We start from the raw sequence: 23,921 nt of genomic DNA on the forward strand, positions 1-23,921 counted from the left end.
AAACGATTTTCGGTGTGTGCCCTAAGGGGCCTGTGCCAGGGGTGAAATCTACTTACCTTCCGAACCGCTTCGGAAGTGCACACGCCCCGCGCATGCACAAACCTTTCTGCACATGTGCAGAGGGTAAAAAACTGGTTACTTCCTGGTTAAAACCAGGAAGTAACGATGACCGGGCGGGTGGGCGACACCATCGCTACCGGTTCGCCCGAACTGGTCTCAGCCAGGAGCATCTCGCCCCTGGCCTGTGCCCTCCGTCATCGGCAGGGGCAGAGGGGGCTTCCTATCCCAGAAACACTTAAGAGAGAAGCCAAAAAAAATAAAAACAGGTTGTCTCACCGGCCTCCCCTTTAATAAAACACAGAAGAGTGTAACAACAAAAGCAGGGAAAAATATATAATAATAAACAAACCAAGTGAGCGAGATGGGCAGCGGGAACGATCACCATTTACAAGCACAGACGAGGCTGCCCGGCGATTGGGGGTGGTGGTGGTGGTGGAAGGAAAACATGGGCGAGATGGGGAACGCCGGGACATTGGGGGGTGGGTGGGGGTGTCAGCAAGGGGGAAGGGGAGAAAGAGAGAGAAAGGGGGGAAGGGTGTGGGGGGGGGCTGGCCGACCAGCCACCTGCCTCGCTCCTACCCCACCCCCCCTTTTATTTATACAGGATGTCGTAGTGTCCCGGTCTGTAGAGTAGATACACGTTGGGCTCCGAGCCTTCGGGGAAGACGTGGGGGTTGGTGGTGCCGCCCTCGCCCCGATCCATGTACTCCACCAGGATGGAGACGTTGAGGGCCTGAGCCAGGGCGATGATGTGGATGTGGTCGCTCTCTTTGCACATAGGTTCCACCTCCTGGAAAAGACCGAGAGAGGGAGGGAGAGGGGCCGGGGGGTGGGTGGGATGGGGTGGAACAGAGGCTTGTTTGAGTCACCAAGCAGAGGGGCACCAGGCCTGCAACCGAGTCACACCGAGCCCACCCAGGCCTGCGACCGAGCTCTTTTGCCCTCAAGAGGACTAGAAACGTTGAGGTAAGATGGGTGGCCTATTGAGTTTTATAAACCAAACACAAAAGCTTTGCTGGATCCGTGGAAGCCTCGGAATACCAGCTTCCCATTTTACCCTCCGAGCCGCACGGAATCCTGCCTGGTTCTCGGACCAAAGTGGAAGGAAGAGTCCTGACCTTGGACCCATCATCCACGATTAAATGTGGTCCCTCCCATCATCCCCACTCTGGGGGGTTCTGGGTTTATTTGCACGATGCCTTCCCAAGGGCCTTTTGAGTTGGGGAGCTGATGGCAGCGGAAGCCCTGAAGTTTTGGGAGTCTTTGGCTACTGGCTACTTGGGCCAGGCCTTCCCCACGCAAGGACCATTCTCCCCAACTCTTCCGTGTTGGTGCAGTCCGAGGAGGAGGAGGGGTACCCCGTCATTGGATCCAACATTCCCCCCTGTCCTGAATGCTTGCTAAATGGTGTCATTGCAACTGTGAAATTCCAGCCAATAATCTATGATCATCACAGCCATATCCTTACCCCTAAGGCCAGTGTTTCTCAGCTTTGGCGGCTTTAAGGTGGGTAGATGTCAATTCCCGGAGTTGACGTCAACTCTGGGAGTTGACGTCCACCTACCTTAAAGCCGCCAAAGCTGAGAAAAACTTTTTCGAGGCCAACCAATAGCCAGTGTTTCAGTTTGACCTCGTTTGAAATCATTACTCCCTCCAAGGCTGTTCGAAGTCCGTGAGCAAACACGGCTCTTCCATGTTATCACGAGGACTAGAAACTCCATTCACAACAAAGGCTGCAGATTAAATCGGAAGAGCAGCCTAAGGGCTCTCAAACTGCTAAGGGGGGCTGGCCTGGGCTCTGCTTTCCCGCTCTCCCCCCTCCAGCCCCAAATTACTCATTTCCTTTTCGATCCCCCCCCTCCCCCGGCACCCTCTCGCCGGCACCCCCACCCCTGACCTGCTGGCAAAACTCCTTTATGCTCCGTCCTCCCTCGATGAAGTGCTCGAAAAACTTGTTCTCTCGTTGCAAGTAGCCGGACGTCAGCAGCCGTAAGTAGACGACAAGGTAATCTGAGGTGCTCTGGTCGTTGAAGGAGTTCAACAGCTCCCCGACCGTGGTTTGTTTCTCCACTTGCTCTATCAGGTCCATGAACTGCAGGGAGTCAAAGGAGAAATTTGAGGGGAGCACAACGAAGGAACATTTCCCCCCCCCCAATTCCCAGACTTTCTCCTTCCTGCCTCTCATCTGTCCATTCCCAAATCCCCCCCCCAAAAGATCTTTTTTATATACCCTCCGAACATCCTATATGTACCAAAGACAAATTCCTTATGTGTCCAATCACATTTGGCCAATAAAGAATTCTATTCTATACAGGTAGTCCTCATTTTACGCCCACAATGGAGCCCCCGAATTTCTGTTGCTAAGGCGGGACGGTTGGTTCGGTGAGCTTTGCCCCATTTAACGACCTTTCTCGCCACAGTTAAGCGAAATGGTTACATTAGTGACCCAGTGGATCTTCCTTTTGCCCATTGAGACTTTGCTCCTTGGAAGGTCGCAAAAAGAGGGATCCACATGTGCCCCGGGACGCCGCGGCCGTCATAAATACGAACCGGTGGCCGAGCGCCTGAATTGCGATCATGACGGAGATGAGGTTCACAAAGTCTTCGAAGTTGCCAAGTTTGGAGACCGCCCCCCTCCCTCCGCTGGGTTTTAGACCACGACTCCCATCACCCCCAAGCCAGCCTGGATGGCGGTGGCCTTCGAAGGCCAGGGATGCAGGACCACCAGGCCTTACCGTATTATGGAAATCCTCAATGGTGAATTCCGTGAAGCCCTGGGAAACAAGCACTTCTTTGCTTTTCGCTGCCATTTCTTTGAAGCTGAAACGAAACCCCCCCCCACCCAAAAAAGTGTAAATTTCTGCACTGGGCTGGTGCCTTAAAAATCCACTGGTCTCGGGTGCTCTGGGACTCCCCTTCCCATCTTCCCCGTCTGGGGATTCCCAAGCCTACCGCTGCAGCTCCTTGCCGTCCTCCAGTAGAGCCTCCAGGTGGGAAAAGCCAAACGCTCGGTAGAAGCAGTTCCCATCCGGCCTCGTTTTGCGAATGTATGAATACTTCTTCAGCAGATCCTGGGCCGGAAGAAGAGTGGAGAAGGACCTCAACATCTCCAGGGTTTCCTGCCTAAGCAGGGGGTTGGACTAGACCTCCAAGGCTCCTCCCAATATTCCATTCCATTCCAATTCTAATAATTCTAATTCTATATTCTATTCTCTATTCATTCTCTATATTCTATTCTGTTCTTTTTTGTTCTGGTCTATTCATTATTCTGTTCTATTCTATTATAAAAAGGTAAAGGTTCCCTTTGCACATATGTGCTAGTGCAGGGGTCTGTAACCTTAAACACTCAAAAAGAGCCATTTGGACCCCGTTTCCCACAGAAAAGAAAACACCGGGAGCCACAAAAACCCTTCCCGGGCCTGACTTATTTCTTGAGCGGCCACAAAACTAGCATATGTAGTTGAATTAAATGTTCTGTTTTCTTCTGAAACTTTTCTTTTCTTGGATTTATCCGTGGTTGGCCTACCGGGGGTCAAAAAGCTCAATAAATCGTGTGCTGGCAGGTGTCGCACATTGGTGGTAGTGATGGATATTTTGAGTGACAGGGAGCCGCAGCAGAGGGGTGAAAGAGCCACATGCAGCTCCAGAGCTGCAGGTTGCTGATCCCTGTGCTAGTCATTCCCTATTATAATTCTATTATAATTCTATTCTATTCTATTTCTATAATTTCTATAATTTCTATTCTATTCTATTCTATTCCTATTACTATAATTTCTATTCTATTCTATTCTATTTCTATTATTTCTATTCTATTCTATTCTATTCTATTTCTATTATTTCTATTATATTCTATTCTATTTCTATTATTTCTATTCTATTCTATTTCTATTATTTCTATTCTATTCTATTCTTTTCTATTTCTATTATTTCTATTATTTCTATTCTATTTCTATTATTTCCATTCTATTCTTTTCTATTTCTATTATTTCTATTATTTCTATTCTATTTCTATTATTTCTATTCTATTCTATTCTATTCTTTTCTATTTCTATTCTATTCTTTTCTATTTCTATTATTTCCATTCTATTCTTTTCTATTTCTATTTCTATTATTTCTATTCTATTCTATTTCTATTATTTCTATTCTATTTCTATTATTTCTATAATTTCTATTCTATTCTATTCCTATTCCTATTATTTCTATTCTATTCTATTCTATTCTTCTATTTCTATTATTTCTATTATTTCTATTCTATTTCTATTATTTCTATTCTATTCTTTTCTATTTCTATTTCTATTACTTCTATTCTATTCTATTTCTATTTCTATTTCTATTATTTCTATTCTATTCTATTTCTATTTCTATTATTTCTATTCTATTCTTTCTATTTCTATTTCTATTCTTTCTATTCTTTCTATTCTATTTCTATTTCTATTATTTCTATTCTATTCTATTCTATTCTTTTCTATTATTTCTATTCTATTCTTTTCTATTTCTATTTCTATTATTTCTATTCTATTCTATTTCTATTTCTATTTCTATTAGTACTATTCTATTCTATTCTATTTCTATTTCTATTATTTCTATTCTTTTCTATTTCTATTATTTCTATTCTATTCTTTTCTATTTCTATTTCTATTATTTCTATTCTATTCTATTCTATTTCTATTATTTCTATTCTATTTCTATTATTTCCATTCTATTCTTTTCTATTTCTATTATTTCTATTCTCTTCTTTCTATTTCTATTTCTATTATTTCTATTCTATTCTATTCTATTCTTTTCTATTTCTATTATTTCTATTCTATTCTATTCTATTCTTTTCTATTTCTATTATTTCTATTATTTCTATTCTATTTCTATTATTTCCATTCTATTCTTTTCTATTTCTATTATTTCCATTCTATTCTTTTCTATTTCTATTTCTATTATTTCTATTCTATTTCTATTATTTCTATTCTATTTCTATTATTTCTATAATTTCTATTCTATTCTATTCCTATTCCTATTATTTCTATTCTATTCTATTCTTTTCTATTTCTATTTCTATTATTTCTATTATTTCTATTCTATTTCTATTATTTCTATTCTATTCTTTTCTATTTCTATTTCTATTAGTACTATTCTATTCTATTCTATTTCTATTTCTATTATTTCTATTATTTCTATTCTATTCTATTTCTATTTCTATTATTTCTATTCTATTCTATTTCTATTATTTCTATTCTATTCTATTCTCTATTCTATTCTATTCTTTTCTATTTCTATTATTTCTATTATTTCTATTCTATTTCTATTATTTCTATTCTATTCTTTTCTATTTCTATAATTTCTATTCTATTCTTTTCTATTTCTATAATTTCTATTCTATTCTATTCTATTTCTATTATTTCTATTCTATTCTATTCTTTTCTATTTCTATTATTTCTATTCTATTCTATTTCTATTATTTCTATTCTATTCTTTTCTATTTCTATTTCTATTATTTCTATTCTATTCTTTTCTATTTCTATTATTTCTATTCTATTCTATTCTATTCTTTTCTATTTCTATTAATTCTATTCTATTCTATTTTCTATTTCTATTATTTCTATTTCTATTTCTATTTCTATTTCTATTTCTATTTCTATTTCTATTTCTATTCTATTCTATTCTATTCTATTCTATTCTATTCTATTCTATTCTATTCTATTCTATTCTATTCTATTCTATTCTATTCTATTCTATTCTATTCTTCTTTGAGCTCAGGTCTATCTCAGGGGTCTCTCCGAACTTAGCTCCTTTAAGACTTTTAAGTTTGGAGAGACACACTCCCTCTCCCCCCCCCCATCCCCTCCCTCTCCTCTAGTTAAACAACCAACCTAACTTGAGATTTTTCTCCGGCACAAGATGCTCCGACTACTTCATCACGCCCTGCATAGAGTCAGCTACAGGTGACTCCAGTGGTGAAATTCAAATTTTTTTTACTACCGGTTCTGTGGGCGTGGTGTGGCTTGGTGGGCATGGCAGGGGAAGGATACTGCAAAATCCCCACTCCCTCCCCACTCTGGGGCCAGCCAGAGGTGATATTTGCCAGTTCTCCCAACTACTCAAAATTTCCACTACCGGTTCTTCAGAACCTGCTGGATCTCACCGCTGGGTGACTCTCACCTTGATCTTCTGCTGGTATATATGGTCATCGTCAGCATACTCCTTATACAGGACGGTCAGGTCCATCCTTTCTGAGACTAAAGGGTTCTGGACAGCAATCTTGAAAGAAACAGACGGAATCAACCCCCAGCCACCCAGCGCGGCAACGGAAACAGTACCAGCCTCTGTCCATCTCCGACGAGCTATTCCACCCCCCAAATGCCCACAGACATTGCAAACAAGAGATCATCCAGACACATTGATCGTCATGTAAATTGAGAAACGCTCCATAAAGGCTGTTCTCAACTTAACACCGGTTGGTTGGTTGGTTGGTTGGTTGGTTTTGCAGCGGTCGTTTTTTTTATTATTATTGAAAAGTTTTATAGAAAGTACAAACATTTTCACCCCCCCACCCTTCCCCCCTCCCTCCCCTTTCCCTCCTCCCCCCCTCCCCCCCTCCCTAGACTTCCCAGAACAAGCACAGGGTATAGCATTCCCAAATCAAAAGCTAGAATATGCTAACAAATTGTTACATTTCATATTCTCCCTAGATCCTTAACTCCTTATAACTCAGAAAAAACAAACATAAACTACTTAATATTATTTCATTCATATGCTATATGAATCTTCTTATTCGGATGCTTCTTCTGTATGTAATCGATCCATCTTCTCCATTCCGATATATATCTTTCATTTGAATGGACTTTAAGAAAGGATGAAATTTTCGCCATTTCTGCCAAGTGCACAACTTTTAATGTCCATTCCTCAGTGGTGGGTGGATCTTCCTTCTTCCAGTACTGTGCCACCAGGTTATTAAGTTCAAAACCAACTTAGTCTCTATTACAGTACAATCCATGACTATTCCCAACAAAAAGAACTCTGGTGTAAATTTAATTTTTTTCTTTAAAATGTTTTGAATAACCCACCATATTTTTATCCAAAAAGCCTTAATTTTTTTTACATGTCCACCATATATGAAAATATGTAGCATCTTTACACTCACATCGCCAACACTTAGGTTGTAAATTTGGATACATACAGGCTAATTTTTTTGGGTCTAAATGCCATCTATAAAACATTTTATAAAAATTCTCCTAGATTTTGTGCTTGTGTAAATCTTACATTTCTGACTCATATCTTTTCCCATGTTTCCATCATTATTGGTTCACCTACGTTTTATGCCCATTTTATCATACAGTCCTTGACTAACTTTGTTTCTGAATCTATTTCCACTAGTGCATTATACAACCTTTTTATATGCATTTGACCTTTATCTGGTTTGCTTTATCAAACGAGATCAAAAATACCAATTTTTTGATCTTCTCTCCCTCTGGCCTGCAGCTGTCCATACTGAAACCATGTCCTAATAATTCCTTCTTCTCTTAATTGCTCCATTGGTTTTAATTGTAATCTGACTCCTTCCTTATAAAGAAGTTCCTTATATGTAATCTTACCTTGCTTTTGCTCTAAGTTTATATTCTCTATCGCGTGTCTGGGTACTGTCCATATTGGTAACTTATCACTTAATTTATATTTGTACTTTTTCCAGACCCGCAATAGAGAATTTCTTAATATATGACTTTTAAAAGCCTTATCTACTTTCTTGTCATAGACTAAATAAGCATGCCAGCCGTAGACCAAACCATATCCTTCAATATTCAATATCTTCTCCTCCGTTAAATTTATCCAGTCTGTAATTGCTGAGAGGTTTTGCAGCGGTCGTTAAGTGGGTCACCATGGTTAAGCGACGACCGTGCTTGTTAAATGAACCCATCGTTCAGCATTGTTGCCAAGAAACAGATGTACACACAGCAAACGGCTGTAAATTTGGGGGGGGGGGAATCGTAACTTCAGAATCGGGCCGTGATTATCTTTTTTTTAAAAAAAAAATTGATTTATATGCCGCCCTTCTCCGGAGACTCAGGGCGGCTTACAGTGCGTTAAGCAATAGCCTTCATCCTTTTGTATATTTATACAAAGTCAGCTTATTGCCCCCATAATCTGGGTCCTCATTTTACCTACCTTAGAAAGGATGGAAGGCTGAGTCAACCTTGAGCCTTGGCGAGATTCGAACCCTGCAGTAATTGCAGGCAGCTGGTCTTAATAGCAGGGTGCTTTAGACCACTGTACTACCAAGGCTCTTCTGGGTCTGTTGCAACTTTGAACCGTTGCTGAGTGATTGGTCCTAAGTCAAGGACTACCTGTATCCCTTGAGTGGTTCAGGGTGATGGTGGGGATAATCTTAGGAAATTATGCAGGACCTCAAGAGAGGTTCAAGGAAGACAAGGCAGAGGAATCTCTCAACTTTAGCTTGAAGCATGTCTACAAATAACGTATAATTTTTTGGGGGGGTGGTGGGATGTCCCCCCCCAGGGCTCTGAAGCCGAAGACCCAGTAGCTCACCTCCTGCTGAATGCGGTCCTGTTGGGCCATTATGGCTTCATCGTAGGCCAAGCAATTCACTCCTGAAATTGAAGAGAACGAAAACGTCTTGAGAAACAAACTCCGGATGATTCTGATGATTTACCATCCTCCCCCCTGCGCTGAGGTTAAGAGAGGGAGAGAGAGAAAATAAACAGATGTCGTTCCAGAAGCTCTCTCTAAATCTTGGCCCTTTCCAGATGTGTTGCTGGCTTGCCATGCCAATATCCAAGAGGCAAGCGAGGCCAGGGGGTTTAACAGGTCTGCCTGAGCTAAAATTGAGTTGTCCAAAAAAAAAAATTAAGAAAAAAATTAAGAAACTCACAGCAAAAATGTCAAAAGGCAATATATTATTGATTGATTGATTGATTTTGCAAAAGAAGAAATCAAAACGCTCCCTTAATGGGAATTGTGTAAAAACGGGATGCTGGACTTTCATTTTCGTCTCAGGCTTTACATCCGAGGCACTATTACATCTTCCAAAAATTAACAATTTTTTTAATAGGCCATTATTTCAAAGAACACAGATCAGCTTTCCAGGGCCGAATCTGGCTTCCCCCAAACTCGAAGAGATTTAAAAAAAAAAAAAGCAGCAATTATATGCAAAATATCCACCCCACCTTTCCTACAGCTCCTGAGGCTGCAGCCCCCTCCGCGACACTGGGCTCCTAGCGATGCGCAAGTGGCAAAGAGGAGGCACTGCCTCGGGTAAAAAGCCCTCCTCGCGGCCCCCCTTTCGGGGCCTGGCATCAGGGTGGGCTCCATCGGGAACCCTGGACTCCGCTGCCCTCGAAGCCCAAAGCCTGCCACTCCCAACCTGCTTGCTGGAGGATCTTGCTTTGCAACTGTTCTTAAGGCTTTTCCCCCCCCCTGGCACCATTTACACACCCGCAGCAGCTGCCAAGGCTGCAGAAAACCATGAAACCTGATCTGGGGCCATTCCGTGTTGCGACTGCTGGGATGCTACTGCAGTGAAGCAGATGAGACACGACTGCATCTCTTTTTCCCCTCCTGCGAGCCGGACTGAACTGCAGGTTCACAGCCGAGTGGCCTTGCCACCAAAACCTTGGGCCCGAGGACGCTCGATCCAGATTCATCAGTTAAAGAGGCTTCTTTTTAAAAATAATAATTATTATAATAATTCTCCAAGGACAGGAGGAACGTGCAAGGCCTCAGTTAAGAAGGGGGGAGGCGCTAGCTATTCCTGAGCAAAGTAGGACAGAGAAAATTGGGGGGGGGGGAATAAATAAGTGAATGAAAATATCTCCCCCAAGGTGCTTTTTTTCAAAAGGCAAAAGGTTTTTTTTTCCTTGAAGACGTTTTGCTTCTCGTCTGTCCGGTTCCACTGCTAATCGACGGAACCGATTAGAAAGCAAAAATACAGGCAGTCCTTGACTTGCAACAATTTGTTTAGTGTCCGTTCAAAGTTACAAAGGCACTGAAAAAAAAAGAGGCTTATGACCGTTTTTTTTCCACAGTTACCATCTTTGCAGAGTCAGGTGATCAAAATTCAGCTGCTTAACAACTGTCTCCTATTTATGACGGTTGCAGCGTCCCGGGGAAATGTGTTCTCCTTTTGCAACCTTCTGACAGGCCAATTCAACGGGGAAGCCAGATTCACTTAACAGCCGGGTTACTAACTATCAACTGCAGTCACTCACTTAACAACGGAGGCAAGAAAGGCCGTCAAATGGAGCAAAACTCGCTTCCCAAACGTCTCGCTCGACAACAGAAATGTTGGGCTCCATTGTGGTCACAAGTGGAGGACTGCCTGTAATTTTTATTTATCAACAGAGCCTTCCAGATGATTAGCTCCAACTTTCTCATAATTCATTCTGGAGGAAATCAGATTCGTTCCAGACAAACTGGAACGAAAACAGCCGGCCGGCCACGTAACACGGAGTTCCTGTGCTCCTTTCTATTAAAGCCAGTTCAAGAGCAGGCAGAGAGGTTCCCCTAACACGGACATTTGCAGAAAATTACTTAATTTCCATTGATTAGATCACTTAAAAACACAATGCAGATGGGACCGTCTGACCTTGCCGGGGCTCAGATTAGTCCTTAAATGAGAGAAAGAGAGAAAGAGAGAGAGAGAAAATCTAATGGCAGACCACTTCTATCCTATTGCCAAGAAAACAACATGAGGTCATCCAGATTTGAGCCCAACTCAGATTTTACTTTTTAACAACTAAATTGGCAAATTACCAGGCAGCAGCTGCCAGCCCAGGCAGCTGATACATAAAACTTTAATCGAATACATACTCATCACACTCTGGGGCTAAGTAACTTTATGCAAAGCACAGGAAAAACCTGTACGTAGTAGTAAAGAAGAGGAATTGAAAGTCTGAGATAAAGGAAAGAGAGGATCAAACTTAAATTAGCAGCATCCCTTCTGCCCTTACCAAATATTGCAGTCTTCCCCGCACTGCATAAATTGCTTTATCGGCTCTCTCCTTCTGGGCATCTCAGGCACTCCCTCCTTGCAGTACATTCACACAACCACTTACATATTTTTTTATTTTAATGCAAGTTTTTCTAAATGCCTCCCTTGTATTCAACTTGCTCTGGATGTTTCTCCTGATATATATCAACTCTGATTTCTGGAAAGGAAGTCAGCAAAAAAACACACACGATACCTTTTCATCCTTCAACAAACACTAAAGACAGGGTTTCCCAACCTGGTGACTTTAAGACGTGCGGACTTCAACTCCCAGAATTCCCCAGCCAGCGTGTCTTTAAATCCACGCATCTTAAAAGTTGCTATGGTTGGGATTAATCCTGCATTAATCCTCTTAATAAACAGTAATAACCACTGATTTTCTCTCTCGGCTTTTGCATCATTCATTCATTCATTTTCATTCATTCAATTGGTATAGTCACCACTAACTCTAGACAGCAAACAATCTCTGAAAACGTCTCTATTTCTCTTTCATAAAATGTCCAAGGCACCCAAATTCATTTATTTCTTCTGGCTTTTCGCCACTTATGTAGAACGTTCCATTGTTCGCTCTGTTTTTCCCTTCAGACATTAACTACCTTGGCTCTTCGTTACCTTAACTTTCAGTTCCACATTTCTTCTTCCGTTTCACAATCTTAACGTTTCCTGCAAAATCAGCCAATAAGGCAACACTGATCTGCACACCAAAGGAAACACGTTCACATCGCAATCAGCGCTTTTCTCAGATTTCTCAAATTTCTTATACATTTATCCATAGATGTATTGAAGAGCCAACCTATTCATTTCTTCCCAATAATTTTCCCTGGATCACAATCATTCAGAATGTTGTACAAGTTTTCCCAGCGTCCCTAATCAGTGACAACAATTCATCTGTTTATATATCAACACTTTCGTTTGTAATTATATCAACGCCTGCTTTGCTAACATGTATTCATCAACTCCACACAAGACTTAAATCATCGTCATTCAGATCTATTATATTGTTGCCTATTTTTATTCCATCCATTTCACTATATATTATAGTTATAGGGTCTCCTGCTTCAGCAGGAGGCTGCCTTAGAAGACTTTTTAGGTCCGTAGATTCCAACTCTATTATTTTGTATTATTTTACCATTTATTCCTCTTATATTTCAAGTCCCAATTTTCCACCTAGCACAGTTATTGATCTTTGACTCAAGGTTTCCACAGAATGCTTTTTATAAATATTGAAAACATGGGGAATTTAAGCTCAGTTTAAGCATGCATTTATAGTAAAGACAGAAATGGACTAGCCTGCCAGATTTTGGCCAGAATGTTACAAACACAAGTTCAGTTCCACTCCACTCCCCCAAACTTACTCCTATTATTCTACACCAGGGGTCTGCAACCTTAAACACTCAAAAGAGCCATTTGGACCTGTTTCCCACAGAAAAGAAAACACCGGGAGCCACAAAAACCCTTCCCGTGCCTGACAATTTCTTGAGCGGCCACAAAACTAGCCTATGTAGTTAAATTAAATGTTCTGTTTTCTTCTGAAACTTTTCTTTTCTTGGATTTATCCATGGTTGGCCTACCGGGGGTTGAAAAGCTCAATAAATTGCGTGCCGGCGGGTGTTGCACATTGGAGGGTGTGACGCATATTTTGAGTGACAGGGAGCCGCAGCAGAGGGGTGAAAGAGCCACATGCGGCTCCAGAGCCGCAGGTTGCTGACCCCTGTTCTACACAAATTGCAATCTATAACATAGAGATTGTCTGATAAGGTAACCTTATGTTGCTTGCAGCCCAACAATTCAGAGACAAAAGTGATCACTTATACACACTTTGAATGAAAAGATTACATTTTTGAAAAATGCTTTAACAAAAACCAGAGTCTGGAGGGAAAAATATAATTTGAAGTGTGAGGAATATGAAGAAAAAACAGATGAGGAAGATAAAAAGGAAAATATATTCCTGGGCGTTTTCACACAACATGCTAATCCTCTGGCTCTATTCAGGTAACATGCTATACCTGAGCAAATAAAACAAATCCTGATTTAATCAGAGTGCCTAGAACCTGAAATAAACCTGACCGTTATTAACCCACAGCCGTGTTTTTCAACCCTGAGACTTAAGCTCAAAACACACAGTCCACGAAACACACTCCTTTCATTCATTTAACACATTCAAAATCTAAAAAGCAGATCACATCATCAAGCGGTGCCCCAAACGCAGAACCTGTTAAAACAAGTGCAGTTTCCACGTAAGTCTGATTCACGCAATATATCGGACAGCAAATGAGCGCCACACGTTTTAGGGAGGGTTAGAATCAGAAAAAGAAAAGGAACATTTAGTTTGCAAGTTATTTCAAGGGAGCAAAATCGAACAATGGGGCTAAGTTTTATCCCCCTAATATTTGGGGACCAACAGCAAGGGAGAATAATGCCCAGCCTCAAAAGGAACAAACCGAGGTTAGATGGAGCCAACTTGAGCAAATAGTGTAAAGGCGGATAAAGGCAGATTTTCAAGCAAATTGTACACGTCCCCAGATTCCTGGAGTTCTGGATGCACTGGAGGTTTTCAAGAAGAGATTGGACAGCCATTTGTCCAAAATGGTATATTATAAGATCTCCTGCTCGAGCAGGGGGTTGGACTAGAAGACCTCCAAGGTCCCTTCCACAACTCTTGTTATTCTGTAGACTCATTCCATAAGGAAAGGGACAAGCTGGGGGAACCCACTTAAAACCAGATGCATCGCCCCTGAGCCAAGTTTAGGCCTATAAAGGAGAATATTTGCAGCTCAGGGTTGAAATGAGGACTCCTTCTGAACAGGCTTGTTTTCCTATGAATATGTATGATCACATCACCTGTTAGCCTTTCTGAAATGTATAAATACGAGTACTGATAAAAGAGATTATTTGTAGCTCAGGGTTGGATTGAGGGATCCTTGGGGCTCTCTGAGCTTGCTTGTTTTCATGCAGACGTTTCATTACCAGGCTAGGTAACATGAGGAGGAGGAAGGGGAGGAGGAAGAAGACTATGATGGCCTTGGTGCTCTCTTGAGCTTGCTTGTTTTCATGCAGACATTTCATTACCAGACTAGGGAACACCATCAGGGAGTGGAAGAGGAGGAGGAAGGAGACTACGGTGGCCTTGGTGCTCTCTGAGCTGGGTGGTTTCCTTGCAGACGTCTCATGACCCAACTAGGGAACATCATCAGTGCTGGGTGGGAGTGGGGCTTTGCTCTCTCTATTCACCCACTTGTATATAAAGTGGGTGGAAGAGAATATTTATACCTCAGGGGTTTACTGGGGTGTGTGCGTGTGTCTTTGGGGCTCTGAGAGCTCGCTTCTTTCCATGCAGACGTTTCATTACCAGACTAGGGAACACCATCAGGGAATGGAGGAGGAGGAGGAGGAGGAAGGAAACTAGGGTGGCCTTGGGGGCTCTCTGAGCTTTTGGGGTGTTTCCTTCCTTGCAGACGTCTCCTGACCCAACTAGGGAACAACATCAGTACCACCACCAGGCTGCAACCGGGAAGGCGACGCCTCCATCACCACCACGGCCTTCCTCAGCGCCCATCATCCCCAGCGGGGCGATGGGGGGGTGGGGGGCGGATGGGAGCCCCTTCCTTCCTCGCCAGGTGTGCCCGGGCGGGGCGTTTCCATGGCGACGGGCTGAGGCGCGCGGGGACGGGGTGGGGTGGGGTGGGGGGGAAAGGGTGGGCCGTTTCCAAGGAGACCGAAGCCCCTCCCTAGCCGAGCGCGCCGTTGCCAAGGAGACCGAGCTGAACGGGCGGGGGGGAGGGAGGAGGAGGAGGGGGAAGACCTCCTGCTGAGGGGAAGGGGGGGTTCCTCCTTCTCCCCCCCTCAAGACTAACGCGGCCTCCCAGCCGGGAGGGGCCTTCGCCCCAGTTCCCGACCCCCGACGCGCGCCCCCACCCACCCGACGCAGACCCCCCCGTTTCCCTTACCGTCCGTGTCCCCTCCGACGGGCTCCGGCTGTTGTTGAGGCTCCTCCGCCGCCATCTTCCCGCTGGCAACCCTGCAGGGAGGAGGCGCTTCCGGGTCGGAGGCGGGCGGCGCCCCGGAAGCGCTTAGGCCGCCTCCTCTTTCCATGGCAACCGCCGCCGCTGCTGCTGCTGCTGCTGCCCCCTCGGCGACATCCCGGGGCGATGCGTTAAGGAAGCGCCGAGGGAAAAAAAGGAAAGGGGGCTCCTCCGCCCCGCCCACCGGCTGACTGGCCTACCCCACTCCTCCTCCTCCCCCTCCCCACAATGAGGGGGAGGGGTCGCCATGCCGGCGCTTTTGTGAGGCCATCACAACACGGGCCGCACGTGCGCTCCGGCGCTGACGTCACTTCCTGGCCACGCCCCCCACGTGCTCCCTTTCCCCAGCCAAAGGCCTCCAAGGCTGATTTTGCCAACAGGGAAAAGGCGCTGCAGGAGATATTATATATTATATTATATTATATATTATATATTATATATATTATAGAAATTATTAATATATATAGAAATATATATATTTCTATATAATATTAGATAGATAGATAGATAGATAGATAGATAGATAGATAGATAGATAGACATATAAATAGATGATAGAGGTAGATAGATGATCAATAGATGGATGATAGATGATAGGTAGATAGATAGAATGGATGGGAGGGAGGGAGGGATAAATAGATAAAGATGATAAAGATGGATGGATGCATGGATGCATGGATAGATAGATAGATAGATAGATAGATAGATAGAATATATTTAAAGCAGCCTTCCCTGCAGCAACCCTCCCAAAGCATTTATTTATTTTGTCAAGCATATATAAGATAACAAGTAAAAATATAAACATAATTTGAATACATGAAAAGAGTAAGAGTAAAAAGGAATATTGGGCCAGGGATGGTAGCAGGGGTGAAATTCAAAATTTTTCCCTACCGGTTCGGTGGGCGTGGCAAGGGTAGGATATTGCAAAACCCCCATTCCCACCCCACTCGGGGGCCAGCCAGAGGTGGTATTTGCCGGTTCTCCCAACTACTCAAAATTTCCACTAGAAATTCTCTAGAACCTGCTGGATTTCACCCCTGGATGCTAGGCACACTGGTGCGCGTATGCACGCCCCTTACAAACCTCTTAGGAATGGGGTGAGGTCGACAGTAGACAGTCTAAAGTTAAAGTTTTGGGGGTTTGGGGAAGAAACCAGAGTCAGATAGTGCATTCCAGGCATTGACCACTCTGTTGCTGAAGTCGTATTTTCTGCAATTGAGTTTGGAGCTGTTTACCTTGAGTTTGTATCTATTGTTTGCTCATGTATTGTTGTGGATGAACTTGAAGCTGAAGGAGTCATTGACAGTCAGGACATTGTGGCAGATAATTTTACTTATCTGCCCTTTATCCCTTAATAAAGGGGCTTTTGATTTAAGACCAACCCTCCAAATTCCTGCAAACAATAGAATAATACTTAAAGAGACGGTCAACACCCCTTGGAAAGCTTCAAATCAATGAAGAAAATCGAAAAGAAGGTGGGCATTTTTCAGTATCTGGGATCCCACCTCCAAGGCAATGGCGACATCAATGGCAAAGTGCAAGCAAGGGTGAATGCAGCCTGGATGCATTGGCGAGAACTCACCGGTGTGGTATGTGACAGACGAATGCCAACCCGTCTTAAATCTTAAAAGATTTAAAAGACAACCATCCGCCCGGTTGCACTGTATGGCACTGAATGCTGGGCAGCAACAACAGGGACCAAAAGCTCTCTCCGTGCCATGGAAATGCAAAGGCTCTGTTGGATATCGGGCATCTCCCTTCTTGACCACATCACAAATGACATCATTGGACAACATTTTGGTGTGGCACCAATTATAGAGAAGGCCTGCTCCGCTGGTATGGACATGTCCGGAGAGCAGCACCTTCCACCTTGGCCAAGACTGCCTACCAATTAGAAATCAATGGCCGGCGACCTCACGGGCGTCTATCAATTGTAATTGGTATTTTCGTAGTGTTTGGTTTTTATTAGGCGCGTTTTTTGTATTTTCTAATTTTTATCGTGGTTAAAGCCGCCTAGAGTCATCTTGTGGTGAGAGGGGCGGCGAACACATTTAATAAATATATCAATAAGCGTTTGAGCCATTAGCCCTGCTGCTGAATCTATCAATTGATCACTTCATCATGTGTCACTATTTTTAAGGCAAGTCCAATGTATCGCCTCTTTCCAAAATATTTGCCCTGCCACATGCATAATGTGGGAAATCTTCACAATATATCAATAGCTCAATCTCTCCCATTTTGTATAATAGATGAAAGCTGATTTTGCTGCACTGCACTTAAAGTGTGTGGTTTTTTTAAAGGAAATATAATTTCAGCAACGTTGAAATCTGTGTTAATGGTTCTTACAACAGATGAGCAGTATCATTAGCACTCATTAAATTTACTTATTCACAACTAACTGGAAACACTGCAAAAGGTGTAGGGTTTTTTTTCTACCGTATTACACAAAGAGTTAGACAAAACTATTGCAGAATTATTTATAATTAGAAAACATTTATTCAGATTGTCAACTGGTATCTCTTCCCTCCTTTTGCAAATTTGGCATGTAAAATTGTTTACTATCCATTTCAAGCAACACTTTGGTGAAAACAAGTAAAAATAAAAGAAACATGGAAATAACATTTAAGGGCTTTTATTAACATCAAAGGAATGTATTCAATGTTATTATAATTATTTGAATTACTCCATGTTTTAATTATTCAAATTATTTATTTGAACATCCAGGAAGGCAAATTGGGAGGGGGGACGGGACTCTTCCTTAGGCAGTTCAAGACAACATATTTCAAAACAAAAATCAATATAATTATTCTACAGCCTTTTTTGCAACCTTTTAAAAGGAGAAATTAATGTGATCTATATCTATAAAATCATGCTAAAACCAGGTTGCAGTTTATTTCTGGCTTAATCCCGTATGTCTATTTAGCTATAAAGGTTTGAAAACATGCTACATCGTGTGATGACTAACCAAATAGGGTTTAGCCACAAAACCGTCATTAAAATAAACCCAATCAGTACTGCACTGTACACTATGTAAATCTGTCTATATAAGAAGCCATGATATAGCTTGCTTAGATTTGTTAACACATCTAAGCAAACTGTATTATTAATGCTTTGCTAATCCAGAGATTTTACTGGTAGACTCAATAACCAAAGCTTGATCGCTCCCTCTTCAAAAAATAAAGGCAGTTCATATATCCAAGCACCACGAAAAGCGAAGCATGAGCCCAATTTTACAATATTGCTTATTCACAATAATTTGGAAACACTGCAAAAATGTATGGGATTCTTCCATATTATCTTAGATGCTTAAATCGCTAACCTGCGCTCAGATTATCATCTTGGATATTAGCTCTATATACTTTATCTCTTTTTATCTAGATATTTACCTCTAATTATCTCTGCCCAGATGTGGCTCAGTGGCTGAGCTTGTCGGCGGTTCGAATCCCTAGTCCAGGTCTCCTGTGTGAACAGGGGGTTGGGCTAGATGACCTCTAAGGTCCCTTCCAACTCTGTTACTGTTACAACTTTGGTTAAGAGTGAATTGCTCTTAAATAAGCGTAATAATGTATTAATAATGGGGGAAATGCACCGCCTGCCTCATCCTCCACTGGGGAACCTGCCTGGTTTCATGACTCCCTTCTCAGGACGACCCACCCTGGCCCAATCCCCCTCCCCTTTTCAGCCCCCCCCCAAGGTGCACCCCCTTCTCCACTCAGTTCCCCCAAGGGGGGGGGAATGTGGCTCTTCTACAACCTGTGGACTTCAACTCCCAGAATTCCTGAGCCAGCCAAGCTGGCTCAGGAATTCTGGGAGTTGAAGTCCACAGGTTGTAAAAGAGCCACATTTGCCCACCCCTGCCCCAAGAGACTCGTCCAGGCTCCCCTCCAGCCGTGCAGGACTACAAACCCCATCATCCTCGGGCTACCAGCCACGTATCTACGCCCCTTGGCCGGAGGGGGGGAGCTCAAGGATGGGAGCGGCTGGCCCTGAAAGCCTCCGGCCTCGGTTTCTCCTTGAACCGCCACCGACGATGCTCCTTCTTCCCTCCACGGACAAAAAACCCGAAGAGCAAACAGGAAGCGGCTCCAGCCGGAAGCTAAAGGAAAGCCGGCACTTCCGCTCCAAAGAGATGCCGTTCCTCCATTGGCCAATGCCAAGTTTCCATAGAGAACCGGGCACAGGTGTTAGAACCTATTTCCGGCGAGGAAAGCGGGTTGTCTGCACTTGTGGACCAAATAACCATAGAGTAAGGCCGCTCTAGCCGCTAGCAAGCCCCCTAGGCACCGCCTGGATTCACAAAACGTGTCGGAAAGGAGTCCGTATAGCGAAACTTTTTCAGACTTTAAAAAAAAAAAAAAATTAAGTCGGGATTTTATATAACCCTTGGAGAGGATATGATGCTCAGGGTTGGAGATGATGATGATGGCCGGCGGTTCGAATCCCTAGTACAGCAGTGAGCAGGGGGTTGGACTAGATCAGTGGTCACTAACCGGTGGTCCGGGAGAAAATTTTGGTGGTGGGCGACGTGATGAGGGAGAGAAAGAGGGGGAAGAGAGATGAGACAGAAATGGGGGAGAGAGAAAGAGAGTGGGGGGAGAGAATGAGTGAAAGAGGGGAGAGAGAGAAAGAGAGAATGAGAGTGGGAGAAAGGGGGAGAGATGAGACAGAGAAAGGGGGAGAGAGTGGGAGAAAGAAAGAATGCGAGAGAAAGAGAGAAAGCCAGAACCAGAGAGAATGAGAGACAGAAACAGAATCAGAGAGAATGAGAGTGGGAGAGAGAAAGAAAGAGGGAGAGATGAGACAGAAAGGGGGAGAGAATGAGAGACAGAATGAGAGAAAGAAACAGAATGAGAGAGAATGAGTGAGAGAAAGGGGGAGAAATGGAGAGAAAGAATGAGAAAGTGGGAGAGAAAGAAATGGGGAGAGAGAGAAAGAGAGAGGGGAGAGAGAAAGAGAGTGGGAGAAAGAAAAAGAGAATGCAAGAGAGAAAATGAGAGACAGAACCAGAGAGAATGAGAGACAGAGAATGAGACAGAATGAGAGAAAAAGAAACAGAGAGAATGAGAAAGAGTGGGAGAGAGAGAAAGAGAGGGGGGAGAAAGAGAGAGGAGGGAGAATGCCTGAAGGACCCCATCCCGTCACTGGGAGTCCAGGCGCTTCAAGCGGCGCTCTGGATTCGTATTAGTGGTCCGCGGGATTTAAAATTATGAACTTGGTGGTCCCTGAGGTCCAAAAGGTTGGGGACCCCCGGACTAGATGACCTCCAAGGTCCCTTCCTGTTACTGTTACTGAAGGGGCTCATGTGGGCTTAAATTATTTTCTTTTGGAATTTGGGGGGGAGGGGGGAAGAGTTCACCCCCTCCACCCACAATTTTACAAAATGGTTAAAAGTTTCTTTTCTGTGAGAGTTGTGGGTGGTTTGTAAACGATTTCTAGCAAATTAACATTGAACTAAATCAAATCCTAAATCTTTCAATGCATACAAACACACAGGTTTGTTTCCTTTGTTGGAAAAAGTCACCTACAGGGTGTCCTCGACTTACAACCGTTCATTTACTGACCGCTTGAAAGTACAACGGCACTGAAAAAAAGTGACACCACTACCCTTTCACCCTTACAACCGTTGCGGCATTTCCCCCATGGTCACGGGATCAAAACTCAGATGCTGGGGCAACTAACTCATATTTATGACGGTTGAAGTTATCCCAAGGTCACGTCATCACAAGCAGTCAATGCGGAAGCCAGACCCACTTAACAACCGTGTCACTATAAGGTCACAACTGCAGTGAATCACTTAATAAGTGTGCCAAGGTTGTTCAATGAGGTAAAAGTAACTTACCGTATTTTTTAGACTATAAGACGCACCTAAATTTAGAAGAGGAAAACAACAACAAAACGTTTTTGGCCTAGCTTTTTCAGGCCTTTTCCAGTCTTTTTTCAGCCTGTTTCAACCCATTTTCAAGGCCCGTTTTTTTCTGAAAAAATGGGCCGAAAAAAGCCTCAAAAACAGGCCAAAAAAGCCTCAAAACAGGCCAAAAAAACCCTTGAAAACAGGCCAAAAAAGCCTCGAAAACAGGCCAAAAAAGCCTCGAAAACAGGCCAAAAAAGCCTCAAAAAATGGGCCAAAAAGACTCGAAAATGGGCCCAAAAAAAAAGGCCTGAAAACAGGGTGTCCTGAGGCCAAAAAAAAAATAGCTGGCAGGTGAGCAGGGCTTCGACAATATTCGGTTTATAAGATACATAGACATTTTCACCCCCTTTTGGGAGACAAAAAGGTATGTCTTATAGTCTGAAAAATATGGTAATTCTTCTGCTTAGCCATGGAAATGTTGGGCTCCATTGTGGTGGTAAGTCGAGGACTACCTGAATAGGTTTTTCCAATCCACTTTCGTTGTCATTTCTCCCTTTCTGTTCACCCAGCATCCCTCCCTTATGTCTTTTCAAGCCGCAAAGAGTATATGAAAGATAAACACCCTGTTTGGCTTTGCTTCCAAAAAGGAAACTGTCAGTTATCCAAGTGACAAGGGGAGAAATCCTGGCCAGCTGGGGCTGCAATGATGAGAAACACATCAGCCGAAGACATGCCAAGAGCAGAAAAAGGTTAGCCTGCTCCTTGGAGACTGCCCAAAATATCACAAGTTGCATCGACTGCTGAAGAAACCGGCACTTTTGACAAAGAAAGGGGGTGGGTGGTCTTAATCAGGCAAGCTTTAACCAGAACAGGGGGACACGATGGCTCAGTGGCTAAGACGCTGAGCTTGTCGATCAAAAGGTCGGCAGTTCAGCGGTTCGAATCCCTAGCGCCGCATATAACAAGGTGAGCTCCCGTGACTTGTCCCAGCTTCTGCCAACCTAGCAGTTCGAAAGCACATAAAAAATGCAAGTAGAAAAATAGGGACCCCCTTTGGTAGGAAGGTAACAGTGTTCCGTGGCGCCTTTGGCGTTGAGTCATGCCGGCCACATGACCACGGAGACATCTTTGGACAGCGCCAGCTCTTCGGCTTTGAAACGGAGATGAGCAACGCCCCCTAGAGTCGGGAACGACTAGCACGTATGTGCGAGGGGAACCTTTACCTTTTAACCAGAAGGGGATGGGGGTTGACTTTCTAGAAGATTTACACTTCGGAGTTGTTTGACAACTGCTGATCACACTTCTTAAGGAAGGCTCCTTTGCCCTTCTTTTTCTACCCAAAATAGTCAAGAATGCTGTAAATTCCAGGCCTGTGGAAGAAGGGCTTTCCCCGCAAAGGAGAGGGGAAGTGTGATTTTTGTTGGCAGCTGTCATAACCAGAGGACATCCCCCCACCCCATTTCCTGTTCTCTTTGGAAAAAGGATGCTTCACTGTGAGGCCTCCGTCTCTTTTTGACAGAATGGGGCAAAGCTTGTTTAACGGCGCACTCCAAAATTTGAGAAGATGCATTAAATGATCCATTCGTTTTTATTTCCTTGCTGGTGGAGACAGCCATGCTCGATGGGAATTGCAAAAGTCAGTCAGTCAGTCAGTCAGTCAGTCAGTCAGTCAGTCTGTCTGTCTGTCTGTCTGTCTGTCTATCTATCTATCTATCTATCATTTCTATCATCTATATCTATCATCTCTCTCATCTCTCTCATCTATATCTATCTATCTATCTATCTATCTATCTATCTATCTATCTATCTATCTATCTATCTATCTATCTATCTATCTATCTATCTATCTATCTATCTATCTATCTAGCCTTTATTATTTTTACAAATAACTCAAGAGCGGCAAACCTCACAATTTCCCCACAACAACCCTGAGGCAAGTAGGGTTGAAAGAGAAGGATTGGCCTAAAGTCACCCAGCTGGCTTTCATGTCTAAGGCAGGACTAGAACTCACCGTCTCCTGGTGATTGGCCCAAAATCACCCAGCTGGCTTTCATGCCTAAAGTGGGACTAGCTTTCTAGCCTGGTGGCGTTAACAGCTAGGCCACAAGTTGGAGGAAGCCCAGTAAACTAGTAGGTTACTAGTTTACAGTAATCCATAAGTCATCCAAATAACCTGTGGGTGACGGAGAATAAGCTATCCGGCCCATCAATGTTCCTTTGCTAAGTTTTCTCAGCAGTGATACCCTGGCTGTGTTCAGTCTTTGTGCGTTTGTGTGTGTGTGTGTGTGTCTTTGAATGGAAGTCTCAGCAAAATACTCTCAGATATAATCAGATAAGAACTGGCATTTCTATCTGCAAGGTTCTTAGCTGATCCTTATCTTTGGCTTTTTATTGCTTATAGATATCTGTTTACAAGTATTATCTTTACGAAAGCGGTTCACTCCCTGCTGGGGATGAGACAAGGTAATTAATAAAAGTACTCAGGGACTGTGTTTAAAAAAAAAAAAAAAAAAAAGATTGTTTTCAACAGTCCTGGGCAGGGAACAAGATGGGGAAATGTTTAAGTCCTGTTATTGGCAGGGAGCAAAGACTGGCCAAGCCTTAGAGGTGCCAAGAATCTAGCTTTTTTTTTCTGGTCAGCTAAGCAGCCAGGTGGGACACCTCTGGCAGATATATTTCGGCTTCTCGACAAAGGAAGCCACCAGCGCAGAAGATAAGATGGCAGCTGTGTTTGTGCGATACATCCACCCCTCCTGGAACTAACCATTGTTTATGCAATTAGCCCAATTTTCTGGGCTCCGACCACACAGTGAGTCATGGCGTAATCATTCTGGGCTGGCTTAGCCCAATCGCCAGGCAAAAATAGGATAGTTGGCTACTTGTCAACTTCTGTTTATAGCTCAACGTTTCTATTTTTAGCTTATTCTGGCAGGTCTCAGGTGGCAAGTGCAGCCATTGCCTTCTGGGCCATCCTGCCAGAAATTCAACCTGTCTTTGG

General features: G+C 43.4%; 1 protein-coding gene across 2 annotated transcripts; it reads right to left on the reverse strand.

The window, feature by feature from the left end:
- Positions 1–327: 327 nt before the first annotated feature.
- On the reverse strand, positions 328–15,308 carry OTUB1 (OTU deubiquitinase, ubiquitin aldehyde binding 1). Of its 2 annotated transcripts, none has more exons than XM_060687989.2 (7): positions 14,998–15,308; positions 8,593–8,654; positions 6,211–6,309; positions 3,013–3,131; positions 2,796–2,880; positions 1,958–2,152; positions 328–850 (listed from the first exon to the last, which is right to left on the reverse strand). In XM_060687989.2, exons 1-7 carry the CDS (start codon positions 15,140–15,142, stop codon positions 653–655), a joined length of 903 nt encoding a protein of 300 aa, XP_060543972.2. In that variant the 5' UTR covers positions 15,143–15,308; the 3' UTR covers positions 328–652. The 2 variants fall into 2 exon arrangements, with proteins under 2 accessions (XP_060543972.2, XP_060543970.2); XM_060687987.2 differs by lacking the exon at positions 14,998–15,308 and adding an exon at positions 9,231–9,452.
- Between the last annotated feature and the right edge of the window lie 8,613 nt (positions 15,309–23,921).

This window comes from Pantherophis guttatus, chromosome 18, assembly GCF_059756535.1.
Source record: "Pantherophis guttatus breed Tessera chromosome 18, ASM5975653v1, whole genome shotgun sequence".
Lineage (NCBI taxonomy): Eukaryota > Metazoa > Chordata > Lepidosauria > Squamata > Colubridae > Pantherophis > Pantherophis guttatus.